The sequence below is a fragment of the Cyprinus carpio genome, chromosome B13 (assembly GCF_018340385.1).
Source record: "Cyprinus carpio isolate SPL01 chromosome B13, ASM1834038v1, whole genome shotgun sequence".
NCBI lineage: Eukaryota > Metazoa > Chordata > Actinopteri > Cypriniformes > Cyprinidae > Cyprinus > Cyprinus carpio.
The window spans coordinates 23,195,192-23,222,388 of NC_056609.1; the positions used below are offsets into that span (position 1 = coordinate 23,195,192).

The window sequence follows — 27,197 nt, forward strand, 5'->3', positions numbered from 1 at the left end:
GTAGTAATAACAATAATAATACATTTCTTATATTGGGATTAATTTATGAAAAAATACAATTTACAATGGGTGAAATATTCCCTCACTGCACCCAAACATTCAATTGTTTGTTGAGCATAAAGCATCTGCTCAACAAACAGATAAAGTACAGCACCTGCCTCATGTTTTAACCCCACCAGTGGGATTTGAAATATTTTTCTTAATGCAAAAGTACATCCTTTATGGTAAACTAATAGTCAATGCTTCAAGCAGCTACAATGTATGCTGTCTTGTTTAAAGTTCTCTCTTTTGGATTTGCAGCTCTACTCTTTAATATTGCAATATTTTCTCACATTGAACATAAGCAGCACCAGTTATTTGTTAAACATCTGCGTTTAGCTTGTGCGGATTTGAGGCAGCAAAGGAGAAATAAAACAGAGAGAAACAAAGACTTTATTCATTCTCATCTCTCAATATGTTACGCAAGGCTGTGAAAATGCCTGTGTGTGTGTGTGTGCATGTATTTGTCCCAATTAGTGTTTTCTCTTCCGTTCAACAAACAGAAAGCCATTACCTCCTCACTGACACACATTCAGCTCATTCTTGCATCATCTAATACGTCCCAATTGTATGTTCGCTCATCCATTGTGAATGCGGAAGGATGGAAATAACGGGTTTGAGTTTCAGGGTAGGGTTTAGGATACATAACATCAACTAAGGCATAATATGCATGAAGAGGTTGTAATATTAGATATTTTACTCTAGTTTCTGTCCCCATCTGCAGTTAAAATCAACTTTACTGTATATGCAACAGAACATTTCTATGTAATGTAAAATGCATCCTCTAAGGTCTAACACATCAGTAACTTATGTCTAAGCTTAACTTCACACAGAGGATTTTATCATGAAACAACAGACAGACATCTGTTAATATCCAGTAATCTAGGAGTTCACATCCATGAGCACCTTTTCCATAAAAACAACAATGACAACATCAATAATAATAATCATATCTAGAAAAAGTGTAAGAAAGAGAGAAGAAAATGATTTAAGAATTTCAGTATCAGTTTACCTCACATACATCAGGGTCAGAGTTAAGGTTAGTGTTAAGTCAGGGTTGAGTTAACCCTAACCCTCACATATATCAGGTCCAATTACATTTCAGAACTCAGACCTTGTTTAAACGTATTAATGACTGTCAGCAGCAATTCCCCCTTTTTCAAATCCATGTGCACTTGTCTGTGCGTGTGTGTGCATATGTATATAAGCGTGTAATGACTCTTCAGCAGACTGAGCCTGCAGCTTCAGATTCCCCAGGTGTATAAAAATCAGGAACAGGCAGCCCAGAATGAAGAGTCACCTATGAAAAGAAACACACACAAAAATTATCGCTCATAAAAGCCTTTTGGTTTAAGTTAGTATATATACTTAACATATAACTTTTTGAAAACAGAAAGAAGTGTGTTGCATCATCACACAGTCCACACAGATCTCATTACATCTGTTTTCACTAAAGTATATTCTTTTAAGTATATATTTTTCCCATTACCCTCTTTAAAATGCTGAAGTGTACTAAAATGCTTGCTGTGAATTAAAGAAATGAATGTTACCTGAACGTTGCGGTTGAGGCTGATGGCCGGGTAGTACATGCCCTCCAGTGTGTTGAAGGCAACGGGCCCCTGTTGCTCATCATTTATCAAAAATAACAGAATCCCACGAGAGAAATCCAGCAGCACACCCACAGTCGCTCCTTTACTTATTCCTCCATCAGTACTGAGAGAAGGAGAAAAGAAAGAGAGAATAAATTAAAGATGATGCACTGACCAAATAGAGTGCAAGACTTATCATGTTTGACTCAATATACACATATAAAATACAAAACTATCATTTTTCATTTAACATTTGTGTGTCGTGTGAGCATTTCCTTTAACTATATTATATCCTGTTAGCCTGCTGTCTTAGCCTTGACCTTTTCTCTGCATGTGAATAATATAAACCAACAGCAGGTGGCAGTAATGCATCACATTTTTTATCCACTTGTAGTTTTGCTAATTTCTGCCACATATGAACCACCAGCTCCATCTTTCCATCATATGTAGCTATTCTGTCTAGAACACTCTCAGAGAGCCTTTCAGATATTTTTGCGGTTCACAGAGCCTAAGGGCTGTCACTCAGTCAGGTGTGATTTCTCAGGACACCTATTTCGGTGATATCCCTCAGATAGTAGGGACATTTTCTGCATGTTAATCCACACCTATGGCTCCTTAGAAATAATGTTCAGATCCAATAGCAGATTCTAAAACACCATCTATGCACAGGTAAAGAAGACACTGAAGGTGGGAGAGTATGAAAGACAAAAAGAATGAAAACAATAAAGCATATTGTTCACTGTGACTGTGTGGGTGAGGGTGTTATTTCTATATTGCCAGCTGATGGTGTGATTTATGAAACTGCAACAGTAGCGTTGTATTTGCAATCTCCAGTGGGTGTATTTTCTGTTTTGACAGAAAATCATGTTTGCTGGATTCTTCTATGTTGGCATCTCATTCTCATCACAACATTGCCAATAAATTTCACAAATATACATTTTAAACGTAGTTTATGAGTCATTATGCGACTAAGGACTATTACAATGACATATAGAGAATATAAATTTAATTATTAAAATTAGCTTCATTCATTGCTTCATTTAAGATATGTACAGCATCCACTCTGTAACCAAGAGCAATAGAGAACATTTGTAATAAGGCGCTTTATTGGACCTTTTTTCCCAAGAATTTCTTTATATATATATAATATAATATAATATAATATAATATAATATAATATAATATAATATAAATGATGCATTTTTTTTTTTTAAAAGTCATTGATATCTACAGTGTAAACATTTTTTGAATTTGTAAATAAAACTAAAGATTATTGGAGTATGATTTATTATAAAAAACTACTACGGTTTTTCTACTTCAAAATTTCACATTTAATTCAATGTGTTACTTGCTGTTTCTTTGTAACTGTGTAACTGTGAAATTTATTAGCAATTTCAGAGTAAAAATTGTTTCAACACCAATTGTTTATCAGTACATGAGCTGGTAGATTTTGCTAAAAACCATGAGCAACATGGTCTTTAATTGGCAATGCTTTGAAAAAGTAATAACACGATGTATAGAAATTCAATTGTTTAAGATTCTCATGATAATCATTTAATGGAGAAGTTGCAAAACACACATGCACACACAGACAAATGTATTCATACCGGTTGGTGTGTGAGTTGTTATGCATGAACCATGAGCGGTTGTTGTCCACATACATGGCCCAGGCTTTATCATCCTTCCCCAGCATCACGTCCTTCAGGACATCAGCCCGGGCGATTCCAAACGCAGGGTCAGGGTGGTTGTCATAGCGATCGATGGTCATCTCCCAGTAGTGCACGCCACGAGAGAAGCCTGTGTTGCCCATTATGACACGGTCGTCGTAACTGTTACACGTCACCGTGAGGTTGTCGTTGGACAAGATGATGTCAGGGTGGGCCGACACAGAGTCAAAGGTGAACCAGGCAACTGCAGAAACAACACACACATACACACATACGGTCATGAAGGCTGGTTGAGCTTTGATTTACAGTAAGAATAAAAGTCCAGATTAGTTTAAGAACACAGAGACACTGCAAATCAAACTTGCAAACACACACTCAATCTCTCACTCACACACACAAACAAACATATACAAGCAGACAAGAAAGGGTATATGAGGTTAACATAATGATGATGTTCAGGCATTCATACCTGCTGCCAGAGTTTTACTACCAAATGAAGGCAGACTCACTGAAATCAAGAGAAAGAGGGAAAGAGCGAGAGAAGGTTGGAGAGATAAAGAAATGTGGAAAAAGCAGAGAAATGCAGAGGACAGAAAATGTAGAGGGGACGAATGAGAGAAAAAAAAGAAAGTAACAGAATTGGGTACTGAAAGAGAGGAAGGAAAGCAGCAGATCAGGGAAGCTGGACTTATTCAGCACTTACAAGTGATAAACTACTAGAGCGTTAGTACAGTGAACAGCACAATGATATTCATTTATATAGTAACATACAATTAGACATACGATGGTGTACATAAAGACCTTTCAGTGTGACGTCACTGGCACTTTCCATGATAAATGCTCAAATTTCAGTAGTGCAAACTAAATATTATAAGACCTGATTGATTTTCTATTTATTTTAAATGATGATTTTGCAACAGTGCAACAATGTGTATAATTTACATTAAGCTGTAAAGCCCGACATATGATGAAATAGTCAGAAAAAAATCCAAATTCTTGAAAGGTAAGAATATAATAAAATGTAAATGTAAAAAAAGTTTTTTGTTAAGTATCATATTTGATACATCAGGCTTTCGTGGCTCATATAGAATGATACAGGAGAATATGGAGATACAATTAAAGGAGGGGAAAAAAACAAATTTTAATAAGCAATTTTATTTTATTCTATTTTAAACTGAGCATTTAGAAACTATGTGCAGTTGCTGATGTTTACATGGAAAAAGTTAAGATGAAATTCTGATAGTTTGCAATACAATAATGATTGAGAGTTATACTAATAAAGGTTCCTCAGAATTAAGCCTGAGGTACAATTTTTGATACTTTTTGATAAATATACTTCCTCAGAATTAAGCCTGAGGTACAATTTTTGATACTTTTTGATAAATATACAATAATACAATAATAATTTAGTTTTGAACAATTTTGATACATACATGCAAAACTAGCTACTAATTAAATTTTATGTTTAAAACTAGTTCATCAAATGTAACTGATGTCCTAACAACAAAAATGTATGCCTCTAATTCCTTTAAAAAAGACACCAAAGTATATCCTATTTGTGGAAACTGCACACTATATTGACATTACTAATAAAAATCTGCTGTATTATTTTGCACTGACATGCTCAAGCTTCCCTGTGCAATAAGAGTGACAGCATTCATTAGTAAGTGTGTGTGTGTGTGTGTGTGTGCAACAGTGAGATAACATGTCTTACTCTCTGATGTCTGCATGACAAGCGTTTTGCTGTACTGGCCGACTCCGCTGGAGTTAAACGCTTTAACACGAGATTTATAAGTGCTGTTGAAGCGCAGACCATCCACAGTGCAGATCATCTCTGTACCAACGTACACTTCCTGCAGAATACACATTTCAGTTAGCAAGAACACATGGTTAACAGCCTATGTTTGTAATGGATACCTAGGGTACTGCTTACTGTATACTGCACATTATATACTGCATACTACATTTTTAAACAGAAGACATGAAACGATATACAGTACGTGTTGTGTTAAATTTTTTTAACATTTGGCAGTCTAATCAAATATTGAATGAAAAAGATGTTCAAAACTCCTTTAATATTACTTTGGGTTTATTGGTCACACTTGAAATGGATGGCCAGATTGAGCACATTGCATTATGGTATATACTGTAGTACCCAACACACAGTGCTCTGTTGTAAATAGCATTATGACAAACAAATAAGTCAATGGCTAGAATCGGAATTACGTACTACCACACTACTCTTACTATTACTGTAGTAAAAGTAGTGTGCTACATCAAATGCACACTACTTTTCAAAATGCACTTACTTACATCAAAATGTGGACATATTGTATGCAGAAATAGTAGTATGTAGTATGCTATGTGTACTCTATTTCCACAGTATGTAGTAGATACACTTTGCATAGTAAGCAAATGTTCTATATGCTGAAGAATATCTTGGGAAAAACACAATGTGATACTGTTGCTAAAAATCGACCCAAAAATGGAGCAAATATGAGAACACATGAACCTGGCTTTCTAAAATAAGTGCTTGGCCTGTTTAGAGGATAGTTGAGTGTGTGTGTCAATGTGTAGGTTACAATGTGTGTGTCTGAGAGAGAGTATTTCAATGGTAATGTGTATGTGTGTGTGTGTGTGTGTGTGTGTGGTGTGTGTGTCAGTGTGTAGGTTACAATGTGTGTGTCTGAGAGAGAGTATTTCAAATAATGACATGGGTATGACACAGGTATTACAAGGAGAGGGTGGACTTATGAGGACATAACCCATGTCCCCATTTTTCAAAACACTTATAAACCATACAGAATTAGTTTTTTTGAGAAAGTAAAATACACAAAGTTTCCTGTAATGGGTAGGGTTGGTGTAGGGCGATCGAATATACAGTTTGTACAGTATAAAAACCATAACGCCTATGGGATGTCCCCACTTTTCATTCACAAAAACAAGTCAATGTTTTGTTTGTGTTTTTTTTTTTTTGTGGATATTTTTTGTATGGTGTAAGTGTCTTAGATTAATCTCACGTGATTCATTTTATGATCAGAACAGTCAAATCAAATCATTACAAGATTTTTTTTTTTGGGGGGGGGGGGGGGGCTAATGTTTATTTAGCAAGGATGCATTAAATTGATTAAAAGTGATAGTATAGACTTTTACTGTATGTTGTTACAAAAGCTATGTTTTAAATACAGTACATGCTGATCTTTTGAACATCCTATTCATAAAAGAAACCTGAAAAAATTGTACCACAAAAATATTAAGTAGCATAACATTGATAATAATAAATATTTCTTGAGAAGCAAATCAGTAAATCAGTTATGGCTTCTGAAAATTCAGCTTTGCCATCACAGCAATAACTGTGATGGAATAACAGGAATATTTAAAAATATATTTAATTAGAAAAAGAGTTCTTTTAGACTGCAATAATATTTCACAATATTACTGTTTTTCTGCATTTTTAATCTAATAAATGCAGCCTTGATGAGCATAAGAACCTCTTTTAAAAACTTTTATATGCTAGTGTATGTAAAATCACATGAAATTAAATCACAAGGGGCCATTTGTGATGACAAGTTTAAACAATGAGTGACAGTAGTTGTGTGTGTGCATGCATGCCTGTGTGATCCTATAAGTGTGTGTTTGTGGGTGCAGTGGTCCTCTAATATATAAATAGACTTCTGCAGTGAATCATCTTTAGACTCAAAAATGTGAGATGAGACACCATGTTAGTTGGACTTGACTTGATATAATGGAAATACATGCGTGTCCCACATAACTCATTCATTGAACGTCACTCATTCTGACTGCTCACAGCCAAATGACACATGCATGCTCAACAATATCACTTTATTAATACAATGCACACTGACATCAGATGAGTGTGTACGTCCATGCGTATACGCATTAACAATGTTTACTCAAATGTTTCTTCCTTTATAGCAAAACCTCTTTATCTTGGACAGATCATTGAGTCAGCTGAGCAGAATCATCATATAGTGTTGTCTGTTTTGAGAGAGAAAAATAATACTAGACCAAAACAATAATAACGTATGGTCTCTCCAGGATTCCATTTGCTTGAAATAATGCGTCATTATTATTGCAATTTTGCTTGGTGCTGCGATGAAGTTAAAATATTTGTACTGGTGTATGATGCAGTACTTTAATCACAAATTTTATCAGTGCTGTGTATTTTCACACATGATTTTGCACAGCTGTAGTTCCATACTGAAAATGAATGTGTGCATTTGAAATGCTGGCTGTTCAATTTAGCTCTAATTTATGAAATATCAAGCTTTCTAGTCTAACACTCTTTTTTACATTCAGCTCAGAGATGTTTTTGATGTGTATCCATAGCAACATGCCCACTCAAACTTCGAACTGTCTGATATCTGGACAATCTGATCAAAAAGAATCTAATAATTCTAATTGCAATACAGCCACTTCAGAATGGCTGAGAGATGCTTTTGAGCAGCAGAATAATTAAGATTTTTTAATTGAGATATCTTTGAAAGAAGTCTGTAATTCTCACAAAGGCTGCATTTATTTGAGAACCAAAAAAGCATATTAAAATGATTTCTGAAGGAAACTTTAAAAAGAATGAAACAGTAATGCATATATAATCTTGAGAATGCAATAGCATTGTGTGTACTGTATGTGACACTCACTCTGAACTGGCCTCCATTCCCATCATCCAGTTCTAAAATGTAGCCATCCACAGCAATGGTGGAGAGAGGCGGTTGTTTCCACGACAGAGTCGCACTGTTGGTTTGAGTACAGCACTCCTCCATCTGAAGAATAGGAGCAGCTGGAACTAAACACACAGACGGACCGGGTTATTTTGGGTCCAGTGTTCTGTCTTACTGTGTCATTAAGGAAAACCATGCAAAAAATGAAATGGCCAATCACACACACAGAGACTCACCCTTCATCTGGACAAAGTCTAACTGCTGTATGGTCTGCAGCAGGGGTCCGCTGTCCAGCGTCAGGTCAAAGTCACTGCTCATGCGAGGGGTGAGAGAGCCCTTCCCCCACTGATTCTCTGTCATATGGACCCGTCTTATCAGAGCATCTGAGATCTACACACACACAGACTGTGATTCAGAATATATTACACGGCATTAAGTCAAATTAATTAAGTGTTGCCATTATGTAAATGTATGACCTTCTGTTAATTTAATAAGAATCCTCGGAGCAAGAAACATTTTGTGATTGGAAAAGTTTTGGAAGGCAAAGTGTCATTAAGCAAGAGTGCTTGTATTTGAGGAAAAGTTTTATAGGCCCACACACTTTTAATGTTTTTCCATGACCTTTCCATGCCCTTTCCACTAATTTATAAGTTAAATTTCTAGGCAGTTTTAGGCATTTGTATATCAGGTACCAGTCTTTTTTTAATCTCAGTGAATTGTACAAAAGTCTTCACTATGGTCCTCAACAGACCAGTGATGTCACATTGGCTTCCAACCAGTTTTGCACAACACTCACAAAGATTAATATAATAACATCTAGTATAGATATTAAAGTTCTTGCCCCGACAATTATTTTCATCTTATGGTTGATACATAAAGGCAAAAATAAAATGTATATATATATATAGTATTATTATATTATGTAAAAAATATAAAACTATTTTTTTATAAATAAATAAAAAATGAGACACTATAAATTAAAATCAAAATTATTTTAAAAATATTCAAGTGAATGTAGACATCACCAAACTATAGAGTATGAAATAATGGCTGATGACTATTATTTTAATAATAATTTTATCATTTCATTTTTATAACTATGGAGTATGAAATAATGGCTGATGACTATTCTTTTAATAATAATTTAATCATTTAATTTGTATAATTACTATTATTTCATTATTTTTCAAATTGTTTATTTCTCAAATAAAAACACTATTTTGTATAAATAAAAAAAATATATTATTTTAAATAATAATTTTATCATTTAATTTTTAAAACTAGAGTATGAAATAATTAATAAATTATTAGTGTTTTTAAAAATTACCTTAAATAAGTGCTATAAAAATAAAAGGTAATACAAATAAAATCAAAACTGATTAAATGAGCATGCACAAACCGGCCAATACAGAAAAAATAAATATGGCACCAATAAATATGTTTCACCCCAATATCTAAACAATGTAATATTTTAGAGCAGAGCAAAGCTTGAGAAAAACACTCTGATGAAGGACTCCACTGAATGATGAGAATTTCAGAGAAGTAGTCCAGTCTTTGGAAATCCAATTTGCTTTACATCAAACTGATTTGGATCTTGGTACACCCTTAAAATGGATCTCATGAATACCCATCCATTAAAAGTTTGGTCTTTCTCTAGTGTATAAACATCCTAACTTTCCAGCCCATGTCAGCAGATGAGGTTCATTAGTGCGATATTAAAAGGGTCAAGGACCTGCAGGAAGCCACTGGGGTCATTTTCTTTGATAACTTCCAGACAGTATTCCATTAATCCTGTGGTCTGCCTCAACTTCACCGTGCAGTGGGATATCTGATCACGAACCACCTGAGACAAAAAGGAGATAAAGAGGCAGAAAGTCAGAGAAAGAAAATTAATTCACGATAACTGTTCTATGGCTGGGTTGCTAGGCAACAGCAGGACCAATAGTCTGCATCCTCTCTGAGCAGCAAACACATCACCGACCTTTTGCAAAAAAACATTTTAAAATCCATTCGCACTTCATGACTGCATATTTCAATGGACGAATGTATGTGTCAGTGTGTGCCTCTCCAACTTCTATTTAAACCTAGCGGCACATCTCTTTTACGTGACGCACAACAAGTACACACTAATACACACATCCTCCAAAGCTGTAGACGGTCTCAGAGAGCATCTAACCACACTGAATGATTCAAACATAAAACACTTCACACAAGAGCCATTCAAATCCAAACAGTTTGAGACAGAACCAGACAGATCTGAAGAACTGCAGTCTCATCACGCAGAGCCTCTGGTCAAAACTAGAACCCCAACATCTTTGTAACCATGGGAACAAGCCTGTGGCACCATGGAGACAAGAAGGCAGAATAGGCCGATATAAGATGCCAGCAAAAAAAATAAAATAAATAAATCTCACACACTACTAACAGCAGGGGAGACCAGGACAATTTTAACAGTATATTTTCCTTCACAACTCACAGACAAATATTTGTGACATCTTTCAATGGAAGAAACATTTATATATGCCAAAAGTAACAGTACCACTAACTGACTTACTGCTAAAAGTAGACCACAATTGAATTGAACTAAAAACTATAATGGAGGAAGCATCATTATAGATTACGAATTATTATATATTTTGGCCAAAAGCAAGAGTTTAAATTTAAAATGCCTTAATGATGGATATCTTTCTTACAAACACACAGTGTTAATGTATAGACTGGAGTTGTGTTGATTACTTGTGGATTATTGTGATGTTTTTATCAGCTGTTTGTACCCTCATTTTGACGGCACCCATTTACTGCAAAGGATCCACTGGTGAGCAAGTCATTTTGTCATTTAATTGGAAAAAAGGGGGGGTGGGGGGGTGGATTAAATATTATAGAAAACTTTAAAGAAATGCTAAGCAATAAAAGCACCTCAAATATGCAACTCAACTTTTACATTTCAATCCGGACACGTCATTTCACAACTACCCACTGAAAGACAAAAACAGGGTCATGTTAGCGCATTATAAGAGATTAGACTTATAAGTGACTATAATTCTTGAGACTGTTTAAAAGCACACTGATTTTACATTTGGTTACTTGCCATTTCACAGCTGCATTTCAACTAAAGAGAATTGCAGCACATTAAATAGACGCAGTCTCACTGGAGCAGCCTGGGATTCAGAGTCTTATTCAAGGACACAAAGACTTGAGGTTAAACCTAATATCTCTGTGTTAATAGCCCATATTTTTAACCATTAAGCTGCATTCCCCTCATGATAGAAAACCTTTTCATATGGCATAGAAGCTTGGGCAAGAAACAGGCTGTTTTGACACACAAACAATGACTGCTGATTAGCCCTGCTGCCTGAAGCATGACACTATCCTGAATCCAACTTTGGCAGAAAAGAGATTTAATGAATTTTTAATGGGGAAATAGAAAATATCTTCAGTGCCCAGTCATCTGTTGCCCTATTACAGAAATGTGTGGAGATTTCCATGAATATTAGTCAATAAAATAAACACTAAACTAAATTCTATCATCATTTTACCCTTATGTTATTCCATTACCTATACCTCTAAGACTTTGTTTTTTCTGTGGAACACAGAGGAAGATATTTTGAAGAATTTTGATAACAAAACATTTTTATTCCTATTGACTCATTTTTGTCCATACAATGGAAGTCAATGGGAACCAAAACTGTTTATTTGTCCATACAATGGAAGTCAATTTTCCATTTATTCCATTGATTTATCTTACAGTGTATAATTCTTGTCACATTTATATAAAACAAATGGCATATTGTATTTATCTTACAGACAAACTTCCACTGTGTTGGGGGTGTTTTGTGTGCCTGTGCTTACTAAGAGTTTGTGTTCATGTTCTTTGGTTACTCTGCTGAGAAGCTGAGCTTTCCTGCGGTTGAGAGCTTCAATCAGGGCATCACACTGGGCAACCAAACATGCCTCGAATTCAACTCCATTCTCCTGAAACACAAGGTGAGGAAAGAATCAGATCATTAACGTTGATACAGCACCGTATCAGGTGTGTGTATGAGTGCATAAGTGTATGTCACTGTTGTACCTGTATGTGTTGTACCATATTTCTGAGCTGCACCAGGAACTCTTTGGCCTCTGTGGCCCGATCAGACAGAACATTCAGTGCTTGAGAGAGCTGTCCCTGGAAACATAAAGACAAAAGGGGAGAGTGAGATGTGAGAAGATATAGGAACTATATATAAAGAGCAATTGAATTTTACTAACCTAATTTTACTAAAGCTTTAGTAATGCATGGATTTAGGTTATGTGTGGACCTTTCTAAAGCTTTTTGGGTAAATCAGTTCCAAAATTCTAACAACAGCCTTGAAATTGGGAAAATTTCTGTTTCTGTCTGAAATATTCATTTTGTGAGTAAAAAAAAAAAAGGTTATTAATAATAATAATAATTTCAATTTTATGTTTTTTTTTTGTTTGTTTTAGTACAATACAATACTATTCAGTAGTTCAAAGTTATTTAAAATAACAATATATTTTAAAGTGCAATTTATTCCTGTGATGACAAATCTGAATTTTCAGCAGCCATTACTCAAGTATTCAGTGTTCAAAAATCACATGATTCTTCAGAAATAATTCTGATATGCCGATTTGGTGCTCAAAAACATTTCTTATTATTTTCAATGTTAAAAACAGTAGTTCCATTTAATATTTTTTTTTGGAAACCATGATACATTTTTCAGGATTTTATTAATGAATGTAAAGTTTAAAAGCTTTTTTTTCTTTTTTTTTTCTTTTGACATTTATTTGACTTTTTTGTAACAATGCAAAAGTCTTTACTGCTACTTTTGATCAACTGAATGCATTTAAGCTGAATAAAATAAGTAATTCTTTAAAAAAAAATTAAACTCTTACTGTCCCCAAACTTTTGAACAGTACTATATACTATGTAAATGGTGATATTTTTCAGCATTTTATTTATAAATGACACTTTATTAGATTTAAGATCATAAAGAGATCCAATATTTAATTAAAATGACATCATTTTTTATCATTACTATAATAAATGTTTTTCCTGTACTCTCAACACTTTGTTTAACACAGCTTAACATTCTGTTGAATCTGCTGCAACAGGGAATCAGTGATGTACATGAAATGTGTTTATGCTAGAAAGTTGAGTTGAGCGAGGAAGTGACATCATTTGTGAGAGGTTAGTCATTAAATCTGTCATTTAAAGAGTGGGTGAGAGAATAGGAAGAGGAGTGAACGTGTGTACAGTATGTGTGTGCGTCAGGCACAGTGGAAGGATGTTGCTTTAGAGTCGGGAAAATATCCCATTATAAATGTTCTCACATTGCTATGACAACCATCTGCCAAGAGACCTCCACTTTCATTTGTGGTCTGTTCTCAAACGAGGAACAAAAATGAGAGAACAAGGAATGAAACAGTGCTCCAAATTTTATTCTATGGTCTACATACTACATCACAGCCATATACACTACAACATTACGCTCTAGAACGTTACCAACTATAGCCATATGACAGCCTCACACACTAAAGGCCAGCACATTACAGCACTATTGAACTTGACTATAAATCTTTAGCAATGTATAAACCAGTTCCAAAACCAAATGACAGCCTTTTCACTGGAAGTCAAACAATTTGTTTATAATTTGGTGAACTGTAAGTAAAATCCGAAAAGTCTGTAAAATAATCATGCAAAATTATTAAAAAATACAAAATATTCTATATATGGCAATGTTATATCTGACATTTAGGGGAAGTCATGGCCTAGTAGTTAGAGAGTTTGACTCCTAACCCTAAGGTTGTGGGTTCAAGTCTTGGGCCGGCAATACCACGACTGAGGTACCCTTGGGCAAGGCACCGAACCTCCGACTGAGGTCCCCGGGTGCCGCAGCATAACATGGTGCCACAGTTCACGGTGTGTGTGTGTTCAGCACCATGCACTTGGATGAGTTAAATGAATTCTGCCCTTGAGCAACAGTGCCACAGTATGGGTCACCATACTTGGCTGTATGTCTTGTCACTGTCACTGATATCCAGGACTCTAGATACTGTATAGGCATTGGCCATATCTGTGTACTACTATTTTACCAATAAAAATATTAAAATTGGAATATTTGGCACTGATGCAAAAAGCAGTAACATACTCCCTTCAAGTAAAAAGACTTTCAAAGCATCAACACACCACAGGCCCCATTTCCTGCTTGCTGTGTAAGTGTCTGTGTATGTAGCACGGAAAGATAGATGGAGAAATGGAGAAAAAGAGAAGCATATGGTGCCCTGAGGCTACAGCAAAACTACAATCTGTTTAGTGAATGACGAGCAAGTGTCTGCAGTGCGGAAAGAGGACATTTTCCTCTGATATGAGGCCAGCTCGCCAGTGTTCAGTGAAACAGCTACATATGGGACCGTAGTAGAGGACACTGATCCAAGATCTGATCTTTGTGTGTGTGTGTGTGTCCCAGGTGCTAAAAGGGGGAAGCCGTATTTGGGTCTGCCATGATGCTGCTGCTGTCCCAGTTCAGACTGATATTATGCAGCCACAATATCAGACATGAAGCACTGAACAGAGAGTAGTGTAACTGAACACACAAAATGACGCAGCTCAACACACGGAGTAATGCAGTGCTTGAAATGCGGGGGTGGACATTGAGTAGGAATGGTTTCCCATAGTGCCAAGTAGCTTTTTCAGCTCTCACATCTGTCTGCACATGAAAATGTCTCCTCACCTAATTCAAAGGTGACAGAGGGGTGAATATTAGTACCATATATCAGAGGTCAAGCCAAACTGCCAAATAAAATAAAATGCCTGAAATGTATTATTTTTAATTATTTTATTTAATTTCTAATTAACAGACAAAATTAGATATTCACAACTGTTCAAAAGTTTGGGCTCTGTAATGGGACGCAGGGACAGTTTGAACCAGACTTTGTGATTAACTCTGTGTGACACGTGCAGCAAACAGCCAATCACAGGGAACGTGTGGAGAGTATATATATAAAATTTATTTAAATACAAAGCTTTAAATTAATTGCCACTTCATATAATATTTATATGAGCATATTACATGAATTATAAACTATTACAATTAATATAATATAATTAAAATAAAAAGTAGCAGCAAAAGTCTGGTAATTTTGTCTATAACATTCTTTGACTGTAAACTGCTTTAATCTTGAGCAAGAGATACAGGGGAGTGGCTTCATTGCATCAGATATATGTCACTTTGCTCACAGCTGATTGGTCCAGTTTGGGTTTGTGATCTCTTACTCAGAATAAAACCTGATCCGGAGCAGGGCAGCCTTGTAGCCTAAGTTACCATGGCAACGAAACCCGCTAAAAACCAACCCAACTTCTTGAGCCCAAAAACTCAGAGTTTGCTCAAACTAAATGTGAACTTACCTGGTAAAAAGTGAAACCGGCTTCGTGCTACAGGCCACCAGTAATATGTAGGTAATATTTATGCACACCCTTAAGTGTAAGGGAAACTTAAGGGCACAGGTGCTCAAGAAACATTTCTTATTATTATCAATGTTAACCATTTTGCTGCAAAATACTTAAATAACTTACTTGTAAAATATTAAATATTAATACAAAAATATTAAGCAGAAGAACTGCTTAATATCTGATAAATATAAAGCTCAAAAGAACAGCATCACTCTCATAAAGTTAATCTTTAAAACACCTATAATTTAGAAATACTGTTAAATATGATCTTCAGCAAATCTCAAAATGAATATCCATTTTAATATTTTCATCGTAGTGCCTTAATCTACTTGTAGCATTTAGTTTTTAGTGTATATAATGAATTTTAACATTGCCCATTTATCACGTATCAGCCATATCAATCATTATCATCTTATCATATCACCCAGAATAGCATCACTAGGTGGTCTCATGCCAATAATTTCTAAATGCTGAAGTAATGTACAGGCATAACCTGTGTGAGCTGTGTTAAACCATGCACTTATTGATCCACCATAATACCAAATAAAATGTTCTTGCTGTGTGTTTACTGCTAAATTAACTCACTCACAATTTATTAACTCGCATGTTAGGACTAGGAGAGAGGGGAGTCTTTCTCCATTCTTCACCTCTCTTATGGATACAGTCTTTCTCTTCCACAGACAGACACAGTAAATCAGCTCACTGTCTCACTGTATCATGTTGCTACAACAACAGGCCATGGCCACTGCAGTTTAACATGTTCCCTGAGGAATCCAGACACACACTGTTAACACGAGCATCCTGTACGGTTGAGTTCCCATCAACAGATATCTAGAAAATAACACAAAATCACAGGAGCATTTAACCTCCATCACTTTAAAACAGCACAGAATGTGCACTGCAGTTATGAGATGCCTCAAAACCCACACACATATATATTTCCATCAGAAGGTTTGTCTTGAATACCTGGATTTGAATCGCTTTGGTTTTTTTTCTGTTAAATCTATGCTGGAGAGCTGGTGTGCAAGTGTTTTTCATTTGGCCTGAATCATGGCTGGTAGTGTCGTGCGCTGTGTTTTAATTAGACCGGTGGTGTCTCACCCTTCACACTGACAAGTCTTACTGCACTAGACCTTTTATATCAAAACCAGAGTGCTCAGCCCACTGAAAAAGGAGATTTGAGCTGGTTTTAACATGATTTAGGGCACTTTTGAGCTGGTCAGGCTGCACATTCTAAAAAATAAAGGTTCTATATTGGCATTGATGGTCCCATGAATAAAGGTTTAACATCTAGGAATCCTTCCACACAAAAGGTTCTATACAGTGGAAAAAGATTCTTTACAATGTCCTTTATACAATAAGAAAATAATGATTCTTTAAAGAACTGTCCACTCAAAGTTTCTTTGCGAAACCAAAAATTATTCTTCTATGGCATAACTCCTTCGTTTGGAACCTGTATTTTTAAGAGTGTAGCAGACCAGCTTGCTGACCAGCTAAACCAACTTAAAACCAATTTACCCAGACTGTGAAACATCCAGACCAGGTTGTCCATCTGTTATACCTGCTTAAACCAGGCTGGTTTTAAGGTGCCTTTTAAGTCATCAGTGATTTTTTTTAATAGTAAACAACAATCTCAACCAGTTTCCCCACCTTGTGGAGCTTCCACATGGCCCCCAGCGCTTTGACCTCATGAGTGGAGTGTTTGCCGTCCTCCAGACACTGGTAGCACACGGGGGTCTTACACTGGACGCAGTACATGCTCAGGTTTTCCAGCTCGTGCTCGGTGCAGGTGGAGATCTTTCGGGGACTCGTGCGGCGGCTGATTCTGCCTTGCGCCGGAGGCACGAGCCGGTGTTTGGCCAGCGGACCCCGGGGCGGATGGCACCGCAGGCGGCACGGATCGCAGTAGAACACGTCGCATTGTTCGCACATGACCGTCGCCTCACGGGGGCTCTTCTCGCACAGCTGACACTTGAGCGCGGCTGCTTTACTCTGCTGATACCGGTCCACAACCCCCTCCAGCACACGGTTCTTGGGGAAGCCCCGGAGCCCCCGGTCATCCAGCGTCAGGCTGCGGTGGCACTGCGGGCAGGTGAGGCAGGAGTTCCGGGGGACCGGCGGCAGGACGCCGGTGTGAGGCAGCAGGTGGTGTTGCGCCAGGGGCGGAGGAGGAACGGTAGGGGGGAAAACGCGCACCCCGTTGGGGGACTTCTGGCACGGAGTGGTCGGTGCGCTCACGAACCCGCCGTAAGAGCCGTATCCGCTGTCCGTCTCGCTGTACAGACTCATTTTATCCAATTCTAAGTAATCATAATCGGAGACGCCGGAGCCTGACGCGCGGCTGCTCTGCGGGGATTCGGCTTCGGGCGTCTGCACCAGGATGTTTCTCGCGCAGGCCAGGCAGATATTGTGCGAGCACGGCAGGATGATCGGTTCGCGGAAAAACGAGCCGCACACCGGGCACTTTAACTCCTCTTCCATTTCATCCATCTTGTTGTTCGAGCCAGATACGGAGGCTTTCTGTAAAAGAAAACGGAATATTCCCTCCGATGGCTGCTCTTCACGTACACGTGTCCTTCGCGTTCTCCGTCCTATGCACCGGAGGATCGAGGAGGGGGCGGTATAAATTCGGTAGGCGTAGTCTGACTCCAGCACTGGTGCACAAGCGCCAACAGCTACTGCATAAAATCGCTGTCAGTTTACCCGATGAGCTCCAGGAATCCAATCACACTGATGATGCGAAGTATGGCAGAAGTGCTTGATGAATTTGAGACACAGCCAATGTTTGTGGTAGTGCACCTGCCTGATCTTCATGTGTGTTTATGTAGGCGACATCCAGGCACTCTTCAGCTCAAGTGTTTGACAGCAAAAAACGTCGGAGCTAAATCTGAAATGTTCTCTCCTAATTGCTAGGTGGTGATAATTGCTCCAGCCAGAATTTCCATGGTAACAAAAAAGAGAGCAAATAGATCCAAATAATACAAAAGAGAACATTTTTGTCCATTCGGTCCAATATAGACGGGGAGCCAGTAGTTGTTGCTATGGTTACCTCTCAACATAACGATATCTATTCAGACAAACTTGTTTGAAAACGTTGTATAGCTACGTATTTGAAAATGTGTAGATTGCCTACGATTTATCCTACAATGTTTTTAGACAGCCATAGACACTTAGTGAGCAGTTGTTGCTATTTTCACCTCCCAACGCAGAAGCAATTCATTTTCAGACAAATTTTTATGGTAACTACTAACTAAAAGATTGTTGTAAATGATTGTACACAAATTCTGTACATTTTCAATAGGCTACAGTGTTTTCCAATAGCCTTTAGGTTTTTATTTTTTATTTTGACGTCTGAAGTAGACAGAGATGTTTCTATATCACCAAATGCGATTTGGTTCAGATTTTTTTTTTTAATTTAATTTAATTTAATTTAATTTTATTTTATTGTGATTACTGAAATGTTTGTCATTGTCAACCTGTTGTCTGCTCAGAAATTGCTTTTGAAATTTGAGGAAACGATAGCAACCGCTTTCTCGGCGCGGTAAAGTTGGTTTTAGGTTTGATATTCGCTGGATATCCGTCCAGGCTGCTTTAGGGACCGTCTGAAAATTACCTCTCAGTACAAAATTTCATGTGTAGTAAGTCTTGTAACCACAAACATACTAGAACCTTTGGAACAAAAAAATAAATAAATAAATAAAACACCTTATAGTGATTTTCAGCAATTGTTTTCTAAGAATAATTATGTACTATAGGTACAGTAATTAAGAAATTGGCAAATTTCACCTGTAGTAAATCAGTCTTGTAGGCCTAACTACAAATGTACTACAGCCTTTGGAACATAAAAAAAAAACTTTTTGTCAATAACAGTAATTGTTTTTGAAGAATAATTATGTACTGTATGTACAGTAAAGGTGATATTGGCAAACTTTCACCTGTAGTAAGTCAGTCTTGTAACTACAAACGTACTACAACCTTTAGAACATGAAAAAACCCTTTTGGTGATTTACAGTCATTGTTTTTTAAGAATAATTATGTACTGTATGTACAGTAAGGGTAATATTGGCAAACTTTCACATGTAGTAATTCAGTCTGGCCACTAGGAATGTACTACAACCTTTGGAACATAAGAAACCCATTTGGTGAATAACAATAATTGTTTTCTAAGAGTAATCATGTACTGTATGTACAGTAAGGTTGATATTGGCAAAATTTCAGCTGTAGTTACTCATACTGGCCACTAGGAATGTAATGCAACATTTGGAACATTAAAAAAAAACAACATTTGTTGAATTACAGTAATTCTTTTCTCAGAATAATTATGTACTGTATGTACAGTAAGGGGAGATGTTGGCAAAATCGCAACTGTAGTAAGTCATTCTCTTAACTACAAACGTACTACAGCCTTTGGAACATGAAAAAACCCTTTTGATCAATTACAGTAATGATTTTTGAAGATTAATTATGTACTGTATGTACAGTAAGGGTGATATTGGCAAAAATTCAGCTGTAGTCAGTCAGTTTGGCCACTATGAATGTATTACAACATTTGGAACATAAAATAACCCATTTGGTGAATTACAGTAATTGTTTTCTAAGAATAATTATGTACTGTGTGTACAGTAAGGGAGATATTGGCAAAAGTTCACCTGTAGTATGTCAGTCTGGCCACTAGAAATTTACTACAGCCTTTGCAACATGAAAAAATAACTTTTGGTGAATTAAAGTAATTTTTCATAAAAATATTTGTATTCTGTACATATAGTAAGGAAGATATTGGCAAAATTTAATCTGTAGTAAGTCAGGTTGTATCTACAAACCTACTACATCCTTTGGAATATGAAAAATAAAACACATTATGTGAATTATAGTATTTTTTTCTAAGAATAATTAAGTACTGTATGTACAGTAAGACAGATATTGGCAACATCTCACCTGTAGTAAGTCACTCTTCTAACTACAAATGTACTACAGCAAAATATCTGTGTACTGTACATACAGTAAAGGAGGTATTTGGAAAATTACACCTATAGTAAGTTATTATTGTAACTAGGAATGTACAATGACCTTTGGAACATTAATAAATACACTTCTGGTGCATTACAGTATTTTTTTCATGAAAATATTTGTGTACTGTAGCCTACAGTAAGGTAGATATCGGCAAAATTTCAAATGTAGTAAGTCAGTCTGACCACTAGGAATGTACTACAACCTTTGGAACATGAAAAACAAAAACCTTTTGGTGAACTTAAGTACTTTTTTTCCTAAGAATAATTATGTACTGTATGTACAGTAAGAGAGATATCTGTAGTAAGTCAGTCTGGACACTAGGAATGTACTTCCACCTTGAACAGCCGTCTGGGTACTTACAGTAGGTTTATATGAACATAATTGTGTACTGTACTGCATATATAAAGGAAGGTATTGGCTAAATCCCACCTGTAGTAAATCACTATGAGTTATACACGCCTTACAGTTTGGCAATGTTTTATTTTAAATGTTAGAAGTCACGTTAGTTAAAATACATTGGACGTTTTAAACTCAATCGGAGGAATTGTCAGGCGGTCCCTTACGCATCAAGCGCTGTTATAGCGCTTCAAAGCTTTCTCCGGTTTAAATTTACTGCTACAATAAATTTGTTGCATACTGTTAAAACAAATTGTGGCAGTAGTATCTTTGTAGGACTATCGACTCTATAGAGCAGTGGCACACGAAAGCGAATGTCTGGCGAATATTGAACCCAAAACTAACTTTACCGCACTCAACTGGCGTAGTATATTGGACGTTATAACAAAGTAGTCACCATGCTTTGCTTATCAAATTATTATTGATTTACACATCACAAATAAATCACAATAACTGTGATGTTTTCTTTAAAAAAATATTTTGATTGTTCTCTGTGCAAAAAAAAAAGGTTGACCACCCTCAAAGTTATTGTAAATTGTTAGTTTAACAGCTGAAAATAATTATGAAATTGATGTTTAATTTTGATTATATGGCTTTCCCAGGATCACTGACAAGGTATTATTGTGTTTTAGAATAATCTGGATGATGTTTGACAGCTGCTATTGATTTGACCAAATTTTTTGACCTCTGTGTTGTATTGTGTCATGTGTTTTTAGACACGTGTGAGCATCTGAAATGTGAGTGCTAGAGGAGTGCAGGAGAGTGTATGTGGGTGTACTGAGGTTGTTGTAGAGTGTGTGTGTGTGTGTGTGTGTGTGTGTGTGTGTGTGTGTGTGTGTGTGTGAGTGTGTGTGTGTGTTTGAAGGCTGTGATTGAGTGCCATGTGAATTTTGTCCATGTGCCACTCTCGTGAGTATCTGTGTGAGAGAGACTTGGTGGGGGGGGGGGGGGGGGGATTTAATTGCTTAATCATTTTTATTCTTATGACAGTAATTGGGTCACAGAGCAGGCTCTAAACTGGGGCCAGTAGTTATTGAGGTTCTCAGAGCATAGAGTCAGCCATATTTGAGGTTCTCAGAGCATAGAGTCAGCCATATTTGCATGACAATCTTCAAGGAGATGCTTAGATCTTATATGACAAAACTAATTGAATTTGTGTTGTTTGTTTAACAAAACTGAATATTATGTGGCATTTAACATAGGTCTGATGTTGTTGTTTTTTTTTTACTTGAATATTAAACATTTGAAATTTAACACAACTGAATATTTTTATGGCAGACAAGTATTTTCAAACAGCAAATTTTTTGTTCTAAAAGCTTTAAGTTTTCAAGATGAAGAGTAAATTTGGAAACTTCAAATTCAATATTCTAAAATTCAATATGCAGAAATTCAGATCATATAGAAACTAGGGGTGAATTCCAAACGTCTTTTTTGTGCCTTTGAACGGCACTTCGGGAAGGTAAAGCCCTTTGTAGGGACGTTCCAAACAAAAGTGAGCAACTGAACCCCTTCACGAAGGGCCCTTCCAGAAGTCCATTAGTGAAGGGAACATGCGATGGTCACTTCACAGAAGTGATTTCCATTTGTGATCATGTGATCTTTATTTAGGAGATCTTGCGATGCATTTTAAAGCAAAGTTGGGGTTGATTTCGACTTATACATATAAATGTAAGTAGAACAGACTAATTAAATTTGTCTTTATTTTAACGGAATACAAAATATTTTTTGTCAGTGATAGAAATATGATAAGACTGTAATGTAAGCAAGTTTAGTTTGATAAAGTTTAATAGTAAATAAGACACAATTAGACAATATTTAAATAAAATAATAATAATGAGAAGAAAAAATTATTTGAAACAACTGATGGAGTGCTGAATGCTGCACGCACGAGCAGCTTTGTCAAGGTAACCTTTAGTAAATCAAAGCCAAGGGAGTTCCAAATGCTTATACCAAACATTAATGCCCTACACCCTAAAAAGAACACATAGTAGCGCATAGGGATGCTCACTTTTTGAAATTCGCCCTAGGTCAGAGGTAATCCACAGGGAAGAGTAAAAGTCCGTGTGATCTCCGAAAAGTCAAACAAAACATTTTGACCAATTAGTAGTTTTCTGGCGTGAGCGTGCAGTTCAAGATCTACCTGATCATGAATCGCCCAGAGTGATTCTTAAACATTTATGGTTTATAACTTATATGTTAGTTTTGCATTCTCAGCATGTGAAACATTTGTCTAAGCCAGTGGTTCTCAACATTTTTCTCTCTAAGGCCCCCCTCCTCTCCAAATCAATACATACTTTGCAAAAATGTCACTGCCGATATTCTTTACAACTTAAAACAGGGACGCCAAAGGACTGCATACACAGATCCATGTAGAATAACTAAACAAACCAAAATACAAATGAAAAATGAAACCATTTTGAATGTGTGGAAACTCAGCAATCAGAAGGCGGGTCGATGTCATCAGTGAATAGTTCCTCTGTCAGAATAAGCAAATTTGAAGCGTTTGATGCCCATATGTACATAACTAATCCTCAGAAGCTTCTCCAAAAGACACTTTTTCAGTGAGCATCTGTTATAAAACACCTGCTGTACATTAATTTGAACAAAACTACATAAATATACAGAACTGCGTTTAAGCAGAAATATGATGTTATAGCGATCCATGCATCATGAGTGCATATAGGTTTGTTTGTACATCAATAATAATGGACAGATCCGCTCCTAGTGTATGACTCCTGGGGCCCGTTTCAATAAGGGAGGTTCAACCGACTCTGAGTTTAACCCTGAGATGGGAAGTTATGAGTTTACTACAACTGGCTTACGTTCATATACGTGAGATCTCTGTCAGTGTTTTTTCCAGGATTGCCCACTCACAGTTTTAACAACTCAGGTAACGAGGTTGTAAAACACCTATCCTGGTTTGAAAACGCCCTGGAATTGTGAAACACCTTTTTTGGTTCTGCAGAGACCTCATTCTCTTCGTTTTGTGCTGTAAATGCCTTTGCCTTGCATAACATAAATGGCTTTTATTTGTTATAGTACTGAGTGTAATTTAATTTGATGTTAAAATATGTTCTCTAATCTCAGTACTGTTTGTCTCTCAGCTATGAGTTAAACGCGAGGCCGCAGTCTAAAGTTCGCAGTTGCCCTGCAAACAGCAGCCATTCACTTGCTCAGAATTCGGCGACACACCGGCATGAGAATTATCACTATTTTGGTAAAAAATGATTACAGAGAACGGTTGAATACACTTAAATTAAAATGCTACTTCTAAATATGCCTTTTTTACTTCTAAAATGCTTATTAATCGAGTTTAAATGTATGTAATATGCTGCATTCACCCAAATAAATTCAGTTTGTTTTGTGTTTTGTCCAAGGGTGTTCTTGCTTAATAATAAATGTTCATCTTTTGATTATTGCTGTTGCCTATAGTAACTCTGTGTGTGATTTTTAATGTCCAGACCATTTTAAGCCAGCAATAAAATCATTTTTAAACAATGAATTAAACAACCCAGCATGGTGGGTAAAAACGTTTAACCCAACCAGCTGAGCCTAAATAACCCAGCATGTGTTCTGTCCAATATTTACCCAGTGCTGGGTTGCCAAATAACCCAAGTTGGGCTGTTTTTAACCCAGCATTTTTTAGAGTGTAGTTTTGTCATATCATAAGCTCCATACAAATTAATCAACAAAATTATGAAAGAATTAATGTCAATGGAAAGATTATAAAAATATGTGCAAAGCCAGCTGAAGTATAGATCACGATGCAACCAACATGCCTGCACTGCACACATTTATTATTGCTTTAAAATATTATCTAAGACTGCATCAAACTGTAATTTATTAGCATTGATATCATCTAATACTTTTTGTTAATATTTTTAAAGTTTTAGTAATTTTATTGTGATTTTGTCATTTTTAAATAGTTTTTTAAAATACAGTTTTTATTAATTGTTTTTTATTCAATTTAGTTTATTTAGTTTAAGTCAATTTTGTGCATAAAGTTAAACCAAATGAAAATGAGAAATGTTACTTTCATTTTGTTTCTGTTAACGTTTATTAATGAAATCACTTGATACTTCTTTCACATGACATTTGTTCTATGAATTATTTGTTAATAAAATGCTTATATACTTAATTCTCCAAGCTTCAGAGCAAATAGGAGAAACTTCTACTATATTAAATGCTTATATTTAAAAAAAACCCCAACAAATTCTATTGACCTCTGAACAAACTGTGCTTTTCCTCTGATCTCTAAATACCTGCAGGGACAGTGATTGTGCTCGCAGCTGCACAGTAAACCTACAACAGCTCTGCAACTGCTCTCTCTGGCTCTCAGCTTCAGTTTGTCCATCTGGAGCTGCTCTTGCTGAAGGAGGTGATGCTGAATATTTTGAAAGATTTTAGAAACCAAAAATCTCCAGAAGGAGAAGGAGTCCCAAATTTGGACTATAAATTGGCTTGGATTCAGTCCCTAGATTACTCAGTCGACATCCTGGCTGCAGAGATTTTGCATGAAATAGGAATCAGTCAGACTACGCTGTGTGTGGATTTAGTGTTAAGTTCATTTTTTCTTCTGTCTGTGTGCACAAGCTGTTCATCATCCACAGTTATATAAAAGCTGTAATGCAATCTAATGAAGACAACCCGCATCTATAATAGCTTTTTTATGAGTATGCCTGTCAATTAGTGTATGTGTGTGTCAGTAGTTCACAGAATGGAATTTATTTTTGGTAGGTCTGAAAATGAACCCGCTCTTTCTATGATGCTGAGAGTAGGCAGCCCCTTGCATAACAGGTAAAAGCCAGTTTCAGATTGAGGATGAGATGGAGAGGATGAAAAATAGAGGGGAAAGTAGATTTCTCTATCCACCTACTCCTATTCATGCTGTCTCTGGCGTTTTCTCTCCTCCCACGTGCATCCTGTCGTGTGTGTGTGTGTGTATGTGTGTGTGCACAGACGTCAGTGTGAACTGTCACTGCATAACACTCCGTACATGGTGATAACTGGATGGAATGTTAGGATATTAAGAGCTGGACAGAGACTCTTTTAATTACATAAAAATGAATTCATCTGAGATTTTTCCTGCCCAGCTAAATAGGTTTTAAGAACATTTTGCTAACCAGGGTTGGGGGTAATGCGTTATGACATGAGTTACGTAATCAGATTACTTTTTCAAGTAAAAATTATTTCTATCAGTTTTTTTTAAATGTTTATTTCTACCACAATGCTTTTTTTTCCCCCACTAATAAAGTTTTTTTATTTTATTTTTTTAGTTTGTGTCTTTGGTTACCAAGGAAACAAAATTATCAGTGAGGAGCATGCTTGAGATGAAATATGAGACATGATGTGTAAGGACACTTGACACAATGTGTGAATGGAATATTTTTATGGCACGTCATTTCCAATGAGCTGTAATTTTATCAAATTATGCAAGTGTGAAAATATGCATCCTGAATTCAATGTGCTAGCAATAAATCCTAGCTAGAAAGAAAAATAAGTCCAAAATGTTTCAAAATAATTTTCACCACTTTTATGTCCACCACAGAATGTTATCAAACATATCTGAAATGTAGTGTAAATGATGTTTCAGATAAATTATACACAGATGAGAGTATGAAAAGCATGTTTGAGAAAAGTTTAATTATGAAACATCCATATGGCAGACATAGGAAATATTTTGATGAAATACATGCAAGTTTTAGAGGAAAAGAGCCATTTGAAAGCATTTTATATTTAACTTTGCTCGCTCATCAGACAATAGGCCTACACACTTTATTTATTCTTTCATATTTTTGTGCTATTTTTAGCACTGTTAAAGTCAGTTTATTTTCAAGATCAACAAAATAGGCCCGCATAGTATAGGCTACAGAATTTCCAGATGAACAAGAATGTGATTTTAAACATTTCCCTAAACCCAACCATACATAATCATAACCCTTTCCTCAATAAATCAGTCTAAACAATCACATCACATTCACGAACACAACACAAAATATTTACATTAACATATTCACTGTGGCACAGCAATTATCACATCAGTGCTGTCATTAGCACTCATTTAGTGTCAGCAGAGAGTGAGTAATAACAACATCCTCTGAGGGTGTGTGTGCATTTCTGCATCATTGTGTTTCTTTAGCAAACTGCCAAGAATTCCCTTTTATTTTTATGTGCGAGCATGCACACACACATAAAATCTCAAAACTAAATAGCAAAACCCTATTAGTATAATGATTAAAAACTTTGGCTTGTAAAAAGATAATTAACATAATATAATGACCTCCAGGTTGCTTCAGGAAATGAGCAAATGAACCGAATAGACGTATCAGCTAAATATAAGCAAATACATTAGGCTGTAGACTAT

The 27,197-nt window shown here is 36.2% G+C and overlaps 1 protein-coding gene across 2 annotated transcripts; it reads right to left on the reverse strand.

Annotated features, from left to right (window-relative positions):
- Positions 1-1,202: 1,202 nt before the first annotated feature.
- LOC109111366 (E3 ubiquitin-protein ligase TRIM9) lies at positions 1,203-18,047 on the reverse strand. Of its 2 annotated transcripts, none has more exons than XM_042737363.1 (10): positions 17,078-18,047; positions 12,047-12,142; positions 11,827-11,949; positions 9,710-9,820; positions 8,214-8,367; positions 7,957-8,102; positions 5,010-5,148; positions 3,290-3,539; positions 1,590-1,752; positions 1,203-1,339 (listed from the first exon to the last, which is right to left on the reverse strand). In XM_042737363.1, exons 1-10 carry the CDS (start codon positions 17,915-17,917, stop codon positions 1,262-1,264), a joined length of 2,100 nt encoding a protein of 699 aa, XP_042593297.1. In that variant the 5' UTR covers positions 17,918-18,047; the 3' UTR covers positions 1,203-1,261. The 2 variants fall into 2 exon arrangements, with proteins under 2 accessions (XP_042593297.1, XP_042593296.1); XM_042737362.1 differs by having other exon boundaries at positions 3,236-3,539; positions 17,078-18,046.
- Between the last annotated feature and the right edge of the window lie 9,150 nt (positions 18,048-27,197).